At 35.4% G+C, this 16,135-nt stretch overlaps 1 protein-coding gene across 2 annotated transcripts in view; it reads right to left on the bottom strand.

Moving 5' to 3' along the window:
- The window catches only part of DARS1 (aspartyl-tRNA synthetase 1), a 78,972-nt gene that overhangs the window by 52,357 nt on the left and 10,480 nt on the right, over window positions 1–16,135 (bottom strand). For both annotated transcript variants that reach the window (XM_035305020.3, XM_002749475.6), the window contains exon 4: window positions 3,279–3,381. In XM_035305020.3, coding sequence (XP_035160911.1) covers window positions 3,279–3,381 — 103 coding nt within the window. The remainder of the gene's footprint in view (window positions 1–3,278; window positions 3,382–16,135) is intronic.

Raw genomic sequence — 16,135 nt, 5'->3', positions numbered from 1 at the left:
GAGGCGGGAGAATGGCTTGAACCTGGGTGGCAGAGGTTGTAGTGAGCCAAGACCATGCCATTGTACTTTAGCCTGGGCAACAAGAGTGAAACAACATCTCAAAATCAAAAAAAGAACCAAAACCCAAACAAAAAAACACACAGAAAGTTCAAGCGAACTTAAGGTTTCTGTAATAGTTTGGTACAACAATAATGAATATAGTTAGTGAATAACAATAATAATAACCACAGTGAATATTTATATATTTTACAACCACAGCAGGTTATAACATTTCTTCCTTTTCGTGTGTTAATAACAAAGAGGAATTTCTTTGTATCGCTACTTATGATTCAATAATAACCTTACACCTTAGATTTTTGTTTTTAGAAGTATTAGTTCACCAAATGGTGAATCTTACACCTTAGATTTTTGTTTTTAGCAGGATCTGTTCACCTAAACAAGTGATCTCAAAGACAAATGTATGACAGCTATCTTAATTTTTGCTTTCACAAAGGAATAGTGCATACCCATTTTAGATAAAACACAATAACAATTTTTAGGAAAAGAATTTTAAAAGGCGAAGAAAAACCCCATACATCTTTTTCCTAAAAAAGTTTTAAAAAGTTCTTGCTGAAGTCTAAAAGTAGACTTCTCCTACCAAGGATCAGGAGCTCTGAACTACCTTAGAAGTATAGTTTGACATCACACAGAAAGGACAAACTGATTGACCCATTTGCAACATAAAATCATGTTCCTAAGAAAATTATCTTAATCAACTACAAAAACTAAAAACTCACCATTATTTTGCCAAGAGTCTTCGCCATAAGAATTTTCCTTTTTCACAAGACTGCAAAAGCCATTAACCCACCTACTGGTAATTACTCAGGCTTGATTCCTTCACCAACTTGTGTCAAAAGTGTAATAATAGTTATCTATTTACCACATGTTGAGACTATTGTATAAAATTGACTCCATTCACTTACATATAACGGTGAAAAGTTTTATAATTTACAACAGCTCAACCTTTTCCCACATATTGCTACTTTATCATATAAAGTCCATTTTTTAAAGGGACTAAAAATAGCTACAAAATCAAGTAAGAATTTAGTTGTTAAGCCTGAACTGCCTCTAGATCTTTATGGAGTTTCACTTCAGGAATTACAAAATCTAGGCTAAATTATCTATATTATTCCCTTGTCTAAAAGAAAGATCATCCATATGTCATCTCATTTGGATGAAAGCCTTTAATTTATTAAAATAATGATAAAAAGTTGTTCTTTAATTCTATGAGGGCATTAGTGAACTAAGTTCTGTTTGGTAGGCCATTTGAAAGTAGCTCTTTTGGCTATCAAGCTATGGTTGACATCTGATATACTCAATCAATCACTGTTACTTAGTTAAGTCCCAGGAGTTTCTGAGAAGATCTGAAATAATAACTTATTTGTGGAGTATTTTAATGTGTCTGCTTCTAAATACATCATATGGATTAACTGCCCACTTGTCAGTAGAATGCTTCTCACTGAACATTATGGGTAAGTGGGATTTTCAAAAGACTTTTCCACTGGAAGCTTTAGGAATGTAACGCTGAGGTTATAATGCAGTTTTATGGAAAAAATTATATATTCCTCTATGTAACTGTCAGCTTCATTTAACAGTTTTCAGAACCAAATTTACAAAAGACAGTAACTATAAAAGTTGTTTGTTAATTTGAGGTTGGCTTTTTTCCAGTATTTTGCAGTACATTTAATAGAATTTAGCATCTATGTCTGTGGCTTCCAGGGCCATCTTTTTTCTTTTTATAGAAGGCTCTCTGTGCAGATAAAATTTCTAGGGACCAAGATCATTTATGTTTGACTACATAGGAGACACACTGATCTTAAAAGGGTGGATGACAAATGCACACACTCTCACTAACTAGGAAACTTGTACAAGCAAACCAAATTATCAGAAGACACAGGTAGAAGATAAGTGGCTGTCTCTGGGCAGCAGGACAGGGAGATAGGGAGAAGTGGGGCTACCGTATAGTAGTACTAAAATACTACTGATCTCATCAATGAATTGATATTAATTCACAGCACTGAAGTTTTTAAACCTGAGTGCAGGTATTACCATGATGCAATAAAACTGAATTTGATAAATATCTAAACCAAAACCAGCTGCTGAACATCCATTATATGTAAAACATTGTGCTAGAGGGTCAGGGAGGGCTGAAAGCTAAATTAGGATATTAAATTGCGCTTGATCTTAGCCAAAAGGCCTAGAAGCGATTAGGATATTAAATTAGAAAACTTGTAAGTTTCTTTCTAATTCTAAAACTCACAATTCCACCTATATTAACCCATCTATGAAAGCATGTATCTAAAGAGAAAACTTCTTAAAAATGAATATATCATTTACTCTGATTGAATTCTTTCTTTAAAAAAAATACACCTATGAAATTACTTTATTACCTAAAACATAAAGACCATCCATTTTCCCATGTTTTCTGAGATCATTATCATGGAAATAAAATTTGCCACTGCACTCAAGCCCAGCAACAGAGCGAGACTCTGTCTAAAAAAACAAAAACAAAAACAAAAAAATCTGATGACATTGAGAAAAACATGAAACAAAACTAGAGACATCACCAACTACCAAGTAAGACTACTCTCATCACTTTAGAGCCACTGCATGCACAACCACACTTCTATCTCTATATCCGCCTCCTGCAAGCTGAACAAAACCATGTGCTGCTTCTACAGGGAAACTCTGGGCCAGACAGCCCAGACTTGTACAGGAGGAAAAAGCAAGTTTTACCTTTTTAGTCCTAAACCCTTTTGGTATCAAAGCTGAAAGTTGTAACACATTTGTTTTACTTCTTTCTGGAGGAAATCATTTGCCAAACTACATTCTTTTATTTTATATACTTTTATTTTTCAGTTAGAAAACTTGTTGCTCAATATGCAAATCTCCCACTGGGGGAGGGAGGGAGGGAGGAAATGAAGCTCAAGGAACACAACAAAATAAAGTTGCTCTTCTATGTTGAAGCTGCCAAGCTTTTTGTTACTCCACTTGAAAGTAAATGTGACTTGTCTGTAGAGAGTGCTGCTTCAGCAGTTCCAAATGAATTTCAAGCCTGTGCTCCATATTTTCTCTTTTGTAAGTTTAATGTATTCAGCAACACTGAACTGACAATTTAAATAACTACATTTTTAAACAAACGAAGCATTGATGTTAATGTATGAAAATGGTCCAAACCCCTGGGAGTCTTGGTTCCCACCATTGTTTATTCTGACAACAGGATATAATTGCTTACTTACTTGGCAGCAAATTTAACCATCTGCTTGCTTGCATGGTCTCCCACTGCCACAAGAGCCTGGACATTAAACTGCTGCTGACGTAGGACTAAGAAGCACTGTTTCCCTGAAAAAATGGCAGAAAGAACACAAGTGTATTAAGGACACGCAACTTCAGATTTTACAAAGAATGAAAATGCTCTTTACTGTAAAACTGGGCCAAAATTTATCATATTCATCAGGCACACACACATGTGTATCCTATCCATTTGGCTCCCACAGCCAAAATACTCATACTCAACTGACACAACCCTTAAAGCAACTCAAGTTCCTACGATGAGTTACAAGAAACACTTTTAACTTGTTTGTTATAAGAACCCATGCAAATCACCAGTTTCAAAAAAACTTCTAAATTAAGAAAATTATTTTGTCATTGCATTGATTAAACAAATTTCAAGTACTTCAGATCACTTTCAACATTCATTCAATAGAATATTCTACACGCAAAGGTACTGCACTACCATGAAGTTCCCACAGTGCAACCACAAAAGTGCTAATACAGTGCTTAAAAACAATGATGCAAACATTCTATGGGGGTGGTCCATCTACAGAGTTTCTTCCTACCAAAGTGCATTTTAAAGAGCATTTAGATTGATGGGCTAGTGCCTTCCATGTTCTATGTTTGTCATTTCTCCTTTATCATCTTCCAACTGCTTCATATTTTATATTAGTCTCGTATATATATATTCTTACTCCAAATAACTTACATTGCCTATAAAAGATCATTCCCTTTAAGCCCTATAACCAGTTTTATTTTTACGTATCCTGGGCCTCTTGATTCCTCCTCCTTTTATCAAGAACTGTCATTCCTTACTCTTAACCTTGTGAAAAACATTATTCACAGTGTATTTCAGTTATTATGTATCCTGGTGACATCCCCTTTCCTTCAAAGTAGATCCTTTTTAAGTCTCCGATCAAATTCTGGGAAAATTATTTCCTCATAAAAATGGGGTTAATCTCTCCAAGACCACTTTTCACATCAGATTGTCTTGTAAAACATCACAAGAGGATTTTGTTTTTTAAACTGAGCATTATCTTTTACATTTAGAATGGGCCTTAATTTAAAAAAAGAAAAAGGAAAGCAAAAATGCAAGCAGACTTACACTTACTGCTTTCAACACAGAGTATTTTGAAATGCAAATCAGATAGCAATCACAACTTTAAAAAGGCTGCAAACAAAGTGTCAACACAGACATAATCTATTGACTTTGGAGTCATATATGAGTGGCAGGTTTTTAACCACTAAAAAACACTCTAATTTTCCTTTTTCCTTTGGAGGATGATCCAGTCATAAAGTAAAATCCTAAAAAATAAAGTTGTATTAACTAAACAAATTCAAAGCAATTTAAAAATACTGGATGGACAAAGGTTATTACCACAGAGAAACTTGCAGATGAAAAAAAATAACATTTCCCTAGGAACTACTATTGAAACCAGAGCCACACATTACCCCACTTAGAAAAGAATATTACTGTGAAATGGACGGTAATGTGCACACAACAGTGCTAGGCTAAGCCATAATGTAGTCAGAGTATATTAGCTACTCTAATAGTGCAGACAGAAGCGGCACCAATCTAGCTGCCTTACAAAGCTGTCCAGTGATGAATTTCAGTGCTACACAAGACCCTGGGGAAAGAATGGAGAACTCAAAAGGACATACAAAGGGTGAGCACAGGAAAAGTCTATGGGTCAGCACTAGGGAGTAACAATTAGTGTTAAGTGTCTGGGAGAAAAGAGTAAAAGCTTTGAAATCAGAAGGCCTGGTATCATATCCTACCACTTCCTAAGAAGGGGCCTGTGGGAAAATTACTAAACCACTTTATATCTCAGTTCTTCATCTGTAAAATGGAGACAGTAATAGTCATGGGGTTTTCTTCCATAAACATGAGGATTTTATAGTATGTTTAAAGTTGAGACACAGCCGAACTCATGTTAACTATCAACAACTTACTTTTTTGAGACGGAGTTTCACTCTTGTCGCCCATACTGGGGTGCAATGGTGCGATCTCGACTTACTGCAACCTCTGCCTCCCGGGTTCAAGCTATTCTCCTGCCTCAGCTTCTTGTATAGCTAGGATTATAGGTGCGTGCCACCAGGCCTGGCTAATTTTTGTATTTTTAGTACAGATGGGGGTTTCACCATGTTGGCCTGGTTGGTCTTGAACTCCTGAACTCAGGTGATCCACAGCCTCCCGAAGTGCTGGGATTACAGGTGTGAGCCATTACGCCTGGCCTGCTAATGACTATTATTGGTTACACCACTACCACTGACTACTCTTTGGCACGATTGATTATCATTCCTATTTCACAGTTGAATGACTATATACAAAAACTATGCAGGGTGCTGGGAACACAAACGTAAATATTTGTTAGAAAATCATGATAGCCTTTACATAAGAAAAAAGTGATAAAACCATATATAACATGTAATCCCAATTTTGTTCGTATAGTTAAATATATTAAGATTGATCATATAGAGGAAAAAAACCCATCAATGAATGGCGAAATTACAGGAAATTATTCTGTCCCTGTATTTTTCGATATTTTCTGAACTTTCTACAATAAATATGCACTATTTTTCTTTTTTTGAGATGGAGTTTCACTCTGTTGCCAGACTGGAGTGCAGTGGCGTGATCTTGGCTAACTGCAATCTCAGACTACCTGGTTCAAGTGATTCTCCTGCCTCAGCCTCCAGAGTAGCTGGGATTACAGACATGTGCCACCACACCCAGCTAATTTTTGTATTTTTAGTAGAGACCATGTTTCACCTGTTGGGCAGGATGGTCTCAATCTCCTGACTTTATGATCTGCCTGCCCTGGCCTCCCAAAGTGCTAAGATTACAGGTGTGAGCCACCCCAACTCAGCCAATGAGCACTACTTTTCTAATCAGAATAAAATTTTTAAAGAGAACTATACACTCAGAGATAGGTACAGAAGAAAGGTAAGGGCTGAAAGGAAATTTTGGCCAAATTCAAAAATAAACACAAGCAATAAGGAGAACCTGGGAAGTTCTAGGTGGCTAAACAAAGGAGTATAAATGTACCTCTTAAGATTTGCATGCCTGCTAGAGAAAAGAAATGAAATAAATGGTTATAAGTAAAGTGAAGGCCAGGCATGGTGGCTCACACCTGTAATCCCCAGCACTTTGGGAGATCGAGGTGGGCAGATCATCTGACGTCAGGAGTTCGAGACTGGACTGGCCAACATGGTGAAACCCTATCTCTACTAAAAATACAAAAATTAGCCAGGTGTATTAGTGGGCACTTGTAATCCTAACTACTTGGGAGGCTGAGGCAGGAGAATCACTTGAACCCAGAAGGCAGAGGTTGCAGTGAGACGAGATTGTGCCACTGCACTCGACTGGGTAACAGAGGAAGACACCATCTCAAAAAAAAAAAAAAAAAAAAAAAAAAAAGTGAAGAATGTTCACTCTACCCTTTAGATGTTTACTGTGCTTATTAGATATAATTCTAAAAATTAACTTTTTCTTATTAAAAAAAGGCAACAGATGGGGGAGGAAGGGAATAAAGTAGTGAGACCAGTCTACGAGCATATTATTTTATAAAAACCTATACAGTATGTAAAAGTGTGCCAGTACAAAAATAACCAGATCAATGGAACATAAGAAAAACCTAAACCAGACCCTATTAGATAAAGGAGATTCTAATTCTGAACAATTCAGGAGATTATAAAATTAAAAAAAAAACCAACAAATACAAAAACCGAGTAAAAAATGGAACTGAATATTAAATTATACCATGGAGGGAAGAACTTTCTAAGTTTAAGAATGAAAGAACATCTATATACAAAAATAAATCAAAGGAACAATAACACTGAGAAAAAATACGTGCTGAATGGCATATAATCTATATAAGTTAAGATTTTTAATACATAAGGATCTTAAAGATTTATGAAAAAAGAACATTGAGATCCCAGTAATAGGCAATAGTCCAAAACAGATAATCTGAAGGAAAAAGAAAACTATAGCAAGTAAATACAGCATAAGGAAAAAAATGTTACTGTAATGAAATTAATGCAAATTGAAGCAAACAACGACAGATTATTTACCTCTCAAATGAGCAAAGATTAAAAAAATACAAAATATAAAATATAATAGTACTCAATGCTTGAAAGAATTAAAACCATAAAACTGTTCCTTTTTAACTTGCTGAAGGCAGGAAAAACTTGCACAATGTGTCTGAAGAACAATTTGGCAATAAGCATTAAAAAGCTTAAAAATGTATCTTTAACTCAATAAATACATTTCTTATTTGTTAAGGAAATAAGAAATATATGTTAAGGACATTGAAACAGAACTACTTGTGACTAATGCTATGGTCCCCAAGCTTTCTATGTTCAAAGCACTTTCAAATACAAGAACCTTGATGGTCGACTTAAATGAATTTTTAAAGGACTCAAACAAAAAATCAGTACTGGCTTCCACGCAAAGTGAACTGTCTACTCAGACTACTTCTCAATAAAGTACTTTTGAGACCAAGTTCTTGTCATGTATTAGGAAACAAAATTGTTCTTTCTTTGGCTCTGGTTGGTGACACAATGTGCTGCATGATTAGCTTAGTCCAACATTTTACAAGGCACTACCTTCCACCCGCTGAGAGATAAATAGGAGCCGTGTGTACATGATCCTTTTTGCACAAAGTTTAAAAACAAAAATATGGTCATGTCTGTAAATGTGTATTTTTTTCCCACAAGGATACACAAGAAACAACAGTGGCTATTTTGGAGGGAAGAGATTGTGGTGAGATGGAGGAGACAGAATTGTGAGACCTCTGTTATCATATCTTTTTCTAGTACTGCAATCTTTATTTTTACCATACCCATATGTTACTTTTTAAGAAGCAAATATATAATTCCTCGGTTTAATAAAAAGTTCTCCTTCAAAAGTTAGTATGTGAACTTCAGAGGGTAGATTAATCAACTACTAAATATTATTCATCTTTCTTCTTGGAACTTTCCAACACAAAAGACAGTTTATAGAAAACAAAGTCAGTGTTCAAAACAGCTGAATGAACTATCTTTTGATATTTTATTTGTTTTTATTCTGTTTTCTTGAGACAGAGTCTCGCTCTATTGCCCAGGCTGGAGAGTAATGGCAAAACCTCAGCTCACTGCAACTTTCACTCCTGGCTTCAAGTGATTCTCCTGCCTCAGTCTCCTGAGTAGCTGGGATTACAAGCACGTACCACCATACCTAACTAATTTTTGTATTTTTAGTAGAGATGGGGTTTTGCCTTGTTGGCCAGGTTGGTTTCAAGCTCCTGACTTCAAGTGATTCACCCACCTCAGCCTCCAAAGTGTTGGGATTACAGGCCTGGTCTACCTCTTGGTATTTTCAATTTAAGCTCTTAACACTTAAAACTTTGTGTTGCATTTTGATTAAGTTTTTAGAAGCAGCAGTTTATTTCTTAAATTTATATGGATGTACTGTTTTAGAAAAATGTAAAGTTAGAAATTTTTTATTGTGTAATCTTTACTTCTGAGCTGAAGAACAAACATGTAGGTAGTTAGGACAGAAAGTTTATTCTCAGCTCCATTATGGTGAGTGAAGTGGGCCTTCATGGGAGAACCAGGTTATCAAAGGTGTAAGGCAACCCTACATTTTCATCTCTTCCTGCTGACTTGAAGCTTGCTAAGCCCCCTAGATTAATTATTTAGACAATGTACCTTAACTTTCTAATACCCAACATTAACATTTTCCTTCATTATTTGTATTAATCAACTAGTGATTAAAACAACAAAGACCTAAACATTCTAAAGCATTTTCCATTTATTATTTCCCCTGAAATATTCTTGCACAGATATAAGTTGAAGTTATTTTGGAAGTATCAGTAAGTTTTAGGAAGACTAGTGTTGAAAGAATTTTGTGCCAGTGCCTTCCACATGGTATGTGTAAAATTTGAAAGGAACGACAGACATTCCAATTACTCTTTCAATATGCAGACTTAAGCTCATATGCTTCCAAGCTTGAAAGAAACTAATTTAAGCATATCATTAAGGTAAGAAATTTCTCCCTGCTCCTATTTAAAACACTTCACTTTAGGGATGCTACATATAAACCTACTATAAAAAATCTGATTTTCATTTAAAACAATGTCTGAAACACTGCCCTTAAGGAAAAAATATACAGGCTTTTGTTTTTGTTTTTAATACAAAGAGACTCTTATTTTTGCATTACGGGATTCTAATTGTCATACTTTTGACAGCAGGATTTTGACACTTCCATTTCCTTATTCATAGTTTCAGAGTTTTGCTCTACTAGAAATTGCAGCTATGGATTGTTCCTTCAAGCCCAGCTTTAATATGCTACTACTACTGCGGTTAAAGCACACAAATGATCCTAAGTGAGTTACACCACTGTACTCAGCCTGGGCGACAGAGCGAGACTCTGTCTCAAAAAAATAAATGAAGAGAATATACATTGGCAGAAATAAAAAACACTGACAATCACTATTGACAAGTGTCTCCGTACATTTTCTGTTGCTTATAACAGAATAACTGAAATTGGTAATTTATAAGGAAACAAAACTTATTTTTAAAGTTCTGGAGGGTGGGAAGACCAAAGGTGAGGGGACACAACTTCTAAGTGCCTTCTTCCTGAGAAGCTGAGTGTGCTAGTTTAGTCTCTCCTTCTCTTACAAAACCACTCATGCCACTTCTGTGATAACCCATTCACGGGGAGCCCTCAAGACCCAATCACCTCTTAAAGGCCTCATCTTTCGACAATGTCACTCTGGGGATTAAGCATTTTTTTTTTTTTTTTTTTTTGGAGACAGAGCCTCACTCTGTCGCCCAAGCTAGAGTGCAGTGATGTGATCTTGGTTCACAGCAAACTTTGCCTCCCGGATTCAAGTAACCCATGTCTCAGCCTCCCGGGCAGCTAGGACTACAGATGAGCACCACAAGGCCCAGCTATTTTTTGTATTTTTAGTAGAGACGGAGTTCACCATATTGGCCAGGCTGGTCTTGAACTCCTGGGTTCAAGTGATCTGCCTATCTCAGCCTCTCAAGGTGCTGGGATTACAGGTGTGAGCCACCATGCCTGACTGGGATTAAGTTTCAATATGAGTTTTGCAGGGGACAAATAATGAAACCGTGGCAGCAAGGATGTGGAGAAAGTGGTAATGTGACATACTTGTGGGAATATAACTGAGTACAACCTCTTGGGAGGATAATCTGGTATTAGAAATTTTAAAAATGCATAAATGCATATGCATGTCCTTAACCCAGCAATTTCATTTCTAGATACCCATCTTGGAGAAATACTACCTCATGTAGATCTATAAATCAAGTATCATGGAAGGGTTTTCAAGAAACACTATTAATTATTGTAAAAAGTTGAAAAATAATATGTAAAGTATAACAAGACATACTAAACATACACACACCCAAATAAAACAAACTCTGTGTATGTGCATACATGTGTTACAAAGATCTGCAAAGACACCGAACAAATTAAGAATGAATAATAAAGAAAAAGAATGAAAAGATTGGGGCAGAGGATAGGTAGTATAAAAGAAAAAAGGGAGTACCATTTCTATATTCTTTTAACGATTCATGTGAAAGTATTAACATATTACTTGATTAACTTACATAAATATTGTAACTTAAAAACAGAATAAAATTTTCCAGTTAAAAAGGATGAAAACCAGATTATAGATGCAAAACTCCGCAAAAATAAATAAGTTAAACTAGCACTATACTAAAAAAAAAAACCCTTGCCAAATTGAATTTATTCAAAGAATCTAAAAATGCTTCAATGTTATAAAATACATTATTGTAAATCACTACAATTACAAAAAATTGATTGTTATTTATAGCAGTTACGTTCTACAAAGTTGCCACAATACTGAAATAAAGCATACTGAATCATTGCTCCTGAGGGAAATTTAGGGTTAGGTTCCTTCATGCTTATGGTCACAATATTTTTGCCAACTGATTAGTAGATAACCTTCTTTTGTGTGCGTTTCTGTTTAAAGATACCTTAATATATATTGTTGAGTCCTTAACACTTAACTCATGGCCAAGGACACTGTAACTCATGCCTAAACAAAGCATATCTAAACACAAGTAGTTTCTCCTTAAGGGACAGACAGCACAGTCTTCTTGTGCTTACGGACACTCAGAACCATACTTGGGGACCATTCTAAAAGGCAAAAATGCAAGCTGGGTTCAGTGGTGCATGACTATAGTTCCAGCTACTTGGGGGGGCTGAGGCATGAGGACTATATGAGGCCAAGAGTTGGAGGCTGCAGTGCACTACAATTGTACCTGTGAATAACCACGGTACTCTAGCCTGGGCAACACAGTGAGACCATACCTAAAAAAAAAAAAAAAAAAAAAAAAAGAGCTCATTAAGCGTCTTCTTGGACCACAACAGAATAACACTACAAATCAATAATGAGAAATTCTAGAAACTATATAAATACATGGAAATTAAAGAATATGCTCTGAGATGATCAGTGGGGTCAATGAAAAAATTAAAGGAATAAAAAAGTTTCTTGAAACAGAATAATAGAAACAACATGCCAAAGCATATGTGATATAGTGAAAGCAGTACTAAGAGGAAAATTTATAGCGGTAAGTATCTACCTAAAAAAAGAAAGCAAAACATCAAAAACCTAATGATGTATTTTAAAGAACTAGGAAAGCAAGTATAAACCAAACCCAAAATTAGTAGCATAACAAAGATCAGGGCAGAAATAAATGACTTTGAAATGAAGGAAAGAACATAAAAGATCAATGAAACAAAAAGTTGGTTTTTAAAAAAGAGAAATGAAATTGACAAGCTTTTAGCCAGACTAAGGAAAAAAGACCTGAATAAATAAAATCAGAGATGAAAAAGGAGACATTACAACCGGTATCACAGAAATTCAAAAGATTAGTGGCTACTATGAGCAACTATATGCCAGTAAGTTGGAAAATCTAGAAGAAATGGACACATTTCTGGACACATACAACCTATCAAGATTGAACCATAAAGAAATCCAAAACCTGAGCTGACCAGTAACAAGTAACAAGATTAAAGCTGTAATAAAATGTCTCCCAATAAAGAAAAGCCCAGGACCTGATGGCTTTACTGTTGAATTCTACTAAATATTCAAAGGACTCACACCAACTCTACTCAAACTGTCCCAAAAAACAGAGGAAAAAAAAATACTTCCAAACTCATTCTAAGAGGCCAGTAATTACCCTGGCACCAAACCAAAGACACATTGAAAAAGAAAACTACAGACCCGTATCTCTGATGAATACTGATGCAAAAATCCTCAACAAAATACTAGCGAACCAAATTCAACAATACATTAAAAATATAATTTATTATGACCAAGTGGGATCATCTTAGGAATGCAAGGACGTTCAATATATACAAGTCAATCAATCTAATACATCATATCAACAGAATGAAAGACAAAAACTATATGATCATTTCCAATTGATGCTGAAAAAGCAATTGATAAAGTTCAAACTCCCAAAAACGGGATATAGAAGGAACATACCTTAACATAATAAAAGCCATATATGACAGACACACCTAGTATTGTACTGAATGGGGAAAAACTGAAATCCTTTCCTCTCAGATCTGGAACATGACAAGTATGCCCACTTTCACCGTTATTCAACATAGGCCTAGAAATTTTAGCTAGAGCAATCAGATAAGAGAAAGAAATAAAGGGCATCCAAATTGGAAAGGAAGAAGTCAAATTATCCTTTTCTGTGGATGATATGATCTCATATTTGGAAAAACTCCAGCAAAATCTATCAAAACTGATAAATTCAGTAACCAGTAAAGTTGCAAGATACAAAATCAACATATAAATATCAGTAGCATTTCTACATGCCAACAGTGAACAGAGTGAAAAAGAAATCGAAAAAGTAATCCCATTTACAATAATCACACAAATAAAATTAAATACCTAGGAATTAACCAAAGAAGTGAAAGATCTCTGAAAACTATAGAACATTATTGAAAGAAACAGAAGAAGACACACAAAAAATGGAAAGATATTCCGTGTTCATGGATTGGAAAAAGTAATATTGTTAAAATGTCCATACTGCTCAAAGTAATCTACATATTTAATGCAATCCCTATCAAAATGTCAATGACATTCTCCACAGAAATAGAAAAAAAAATCCTAAAATTTATATGGAATCACAGAAGACCGAGAATAGCAAAAAGAACAAAACTGGAGCAATCACACTACTTAACTTCAAATTACACTACAGAGCTATAGTAACCAAAACAACATGGTACTGGAATAAAAATAGACACATAGACCAATGGAATAGAATAGAGAATCCAGAAACAGATCCATACATCTACAGTAAACCCGTTTTTGACAAAGGTGCCAAGAATACACATTGGGGAAAAGACAGTCTCTTCAATAAATGGTGTTGGGAAAACTGGATATCCATATACAAAAGACTGAAACTTGATCCCATCTCTTATCTCTCACCATATATAAAAATCAAATCACAATAAATTGAAGACTTAAATCTAAGGCTTCAAACTATGACACTACTACAAGAAAACATTGGGGAAACTCTCTACGATGCTGATGTGGGCAAAAATTTCTTGAGTAATGCTCCACAAGCACAGGCAATCAAAATAAAAATGGACAAATGAGATCACATCAAGTTAAAAAGCTTCTGCACAAACAACAAAGTGAAGAGACAACCCACATAATGGGAGAAAGTATTTACAAACTATCCATCTGACAAGGTATTTCTAACGGGAATATACAAGGAGTTCAAACAACTCTACAGGAAAAAAAATCTAGTAATACAATTTTTAAATGGGCAAAAGATTTAAATAGACATTTCTCAAAAGAAGACAAACAAATGGCAAACAGGCATAAGAAAAAGTGCTCATCATCACTGATCTTCAGAGGAACGCAGATCAAAACTGCAATGAGACATCATCTCACTCCAGTAAGGCTTATGTCAAAAAGTCAAACAAATAAATGCTGGTGAGGATGTGGAGGAAAGAGAACCCTTGTACACTGTTGGTGGGAATGTAAATTAGTGCAATCACTGTGTAGAACAGTTTGGAGGTTCCTCAGAAAACTAAAAAGAGCTACCATATAATCCAGCAATCCCATTGATGGGTATATACCAAAAGAAAGGAAACCAGTATATCAAATTGATATACTGAGAGGTATCTTGCACTCTCATGTTTACTGCAGCCTGTTCACAACAGCCAAGATTTGGAAGCAACCTAATTATCCATCAACAGATGAATGGATAAAGAAAATGTACACAATGGAGTACTGTTCAGCCATAAAAAAGAATGAGATCCTGTCATCTGCAGCAACGTGGATGGAACTGGAGGTCATATTAAGTGAAATAAGCCAGGCACAGAAAGACAAAAACTGCATTTCTTCACTTATTTGTGGGATCTAAAAATCAAAACAATTGAACTCATGGAGATAGAGAACAGAAAGATAGTTACCAGAGGCTGGGAAGTATAACAGGGATTGAAGGTCGGGGGTCCTGGAGATCTTAATAGGTACCAAAAATAGCAGAACAGGGGGACTAGAGCTAATAATAATTGTACATTTAAAAATAATTAAAATAATGGCTGGGTGTCGTGGCTCACGCCTGTAATCCTAACACTTTGGGAGGCTGAGGCGGCCGCATCACTTGAGCTCATGAGTTTGAGACCTGCCTGGGCAACATGGCCAAACCCTGTCTTTACAAAAAAAAAAAAAAAAAAAAAAAATTAGCTGGGTGTGGTGATATGCCTGTAGTACCAGCTACTCAGGAGGCTGTGGGAGGATGGCTTGAGCCCAGGAGGCAGAGCTGCAGTGAGTTGAGATAGCACAGCTGCACTCCAGCCTGGGTCACAGAGCCAGACCTTGTCTCGAAAAATAAATGAAACTTAAAAAATAAAAATGACTAAAAGAATATAACTGGATTGTATATAACACAAAGAATAAATGCTTGAGGGGATGAATACCCAATTTTTCATGATGTGATTATTACACACTGCATGCCTGTTTCAAAATATCTCATGTACCCCAGAAATATATAAACTTACATAACCACAAAAAATGTTTTAGTCTCTTTTTAAAAGGCAGAAATGTGGCATTAAATAGAATGTGAAAAGGACACTTGTTTACAGTGTAAGAGCTGAAACAAGAAGGTAGAACATTACTGCGTTTGACTTTAATTGGGAATGTCTGTACTGGATGATGTAAATATTCTGCCACTCTGCAAATGTATAGGTCTGGCTTGACGGAGAATGACCACAAAAGGGCCGTAAGCGTTCATGTTGGGGTTATAAATACATTTTAGCCAGTAGGTGAATTTGCAAATATGCAATCCACAAATAATGAGTATATCTACATTAAATTTTTTTTTATTATACAGAAAATTTCCAACTAACACAAAAGCAGAGTGAATAGTGTAATGAACCGCTCTACATACATATTACATAACACAATAATATTTCGAAGGGAAGAAATGCTAGGAAAAGGTCTGATAAAATTCAACACATCCTCCTGACAAACAGAAAACTTGGATGAGAAAAAGAACTACTTCTAATCTACTTTTTAAACTTTGCCATTTATTTTATAATGACATTTTATGTAGTACCCTTAAGTCAAAATAACTCATTTATACTTGAATTTCTGCTCTTTCAAAAATTCTTCATTGTGTGACTCCCTGAAGTACTAGAGAATCTACTAGCAGTGCAAAAACAAACAAGAAGAAATGAGATACAAACATTTGAAAGAAAAGGACATAATAATCATTATTTGTAATGCCTCTCTTCCCCTAAAAAAACTGAAATGCAAACAGA

Source organism: Callithrix jacchus, chromosome 6 (genome assembly GCF_049354715.1).
Source record: "Callithrix jacchus isolate 240 chromosome 6, calJac240_pri, whole genome shotgun sequence".
Taxonomy (NCBI): Eukaryota; Metazoa; Chordata; class Mammalia; order Primates; family Cebidae; genus Callithrix; species Callithrix jacchus.
This window is presented reverse-complemented; position numbering and strand designations above follow the sequence as displayed.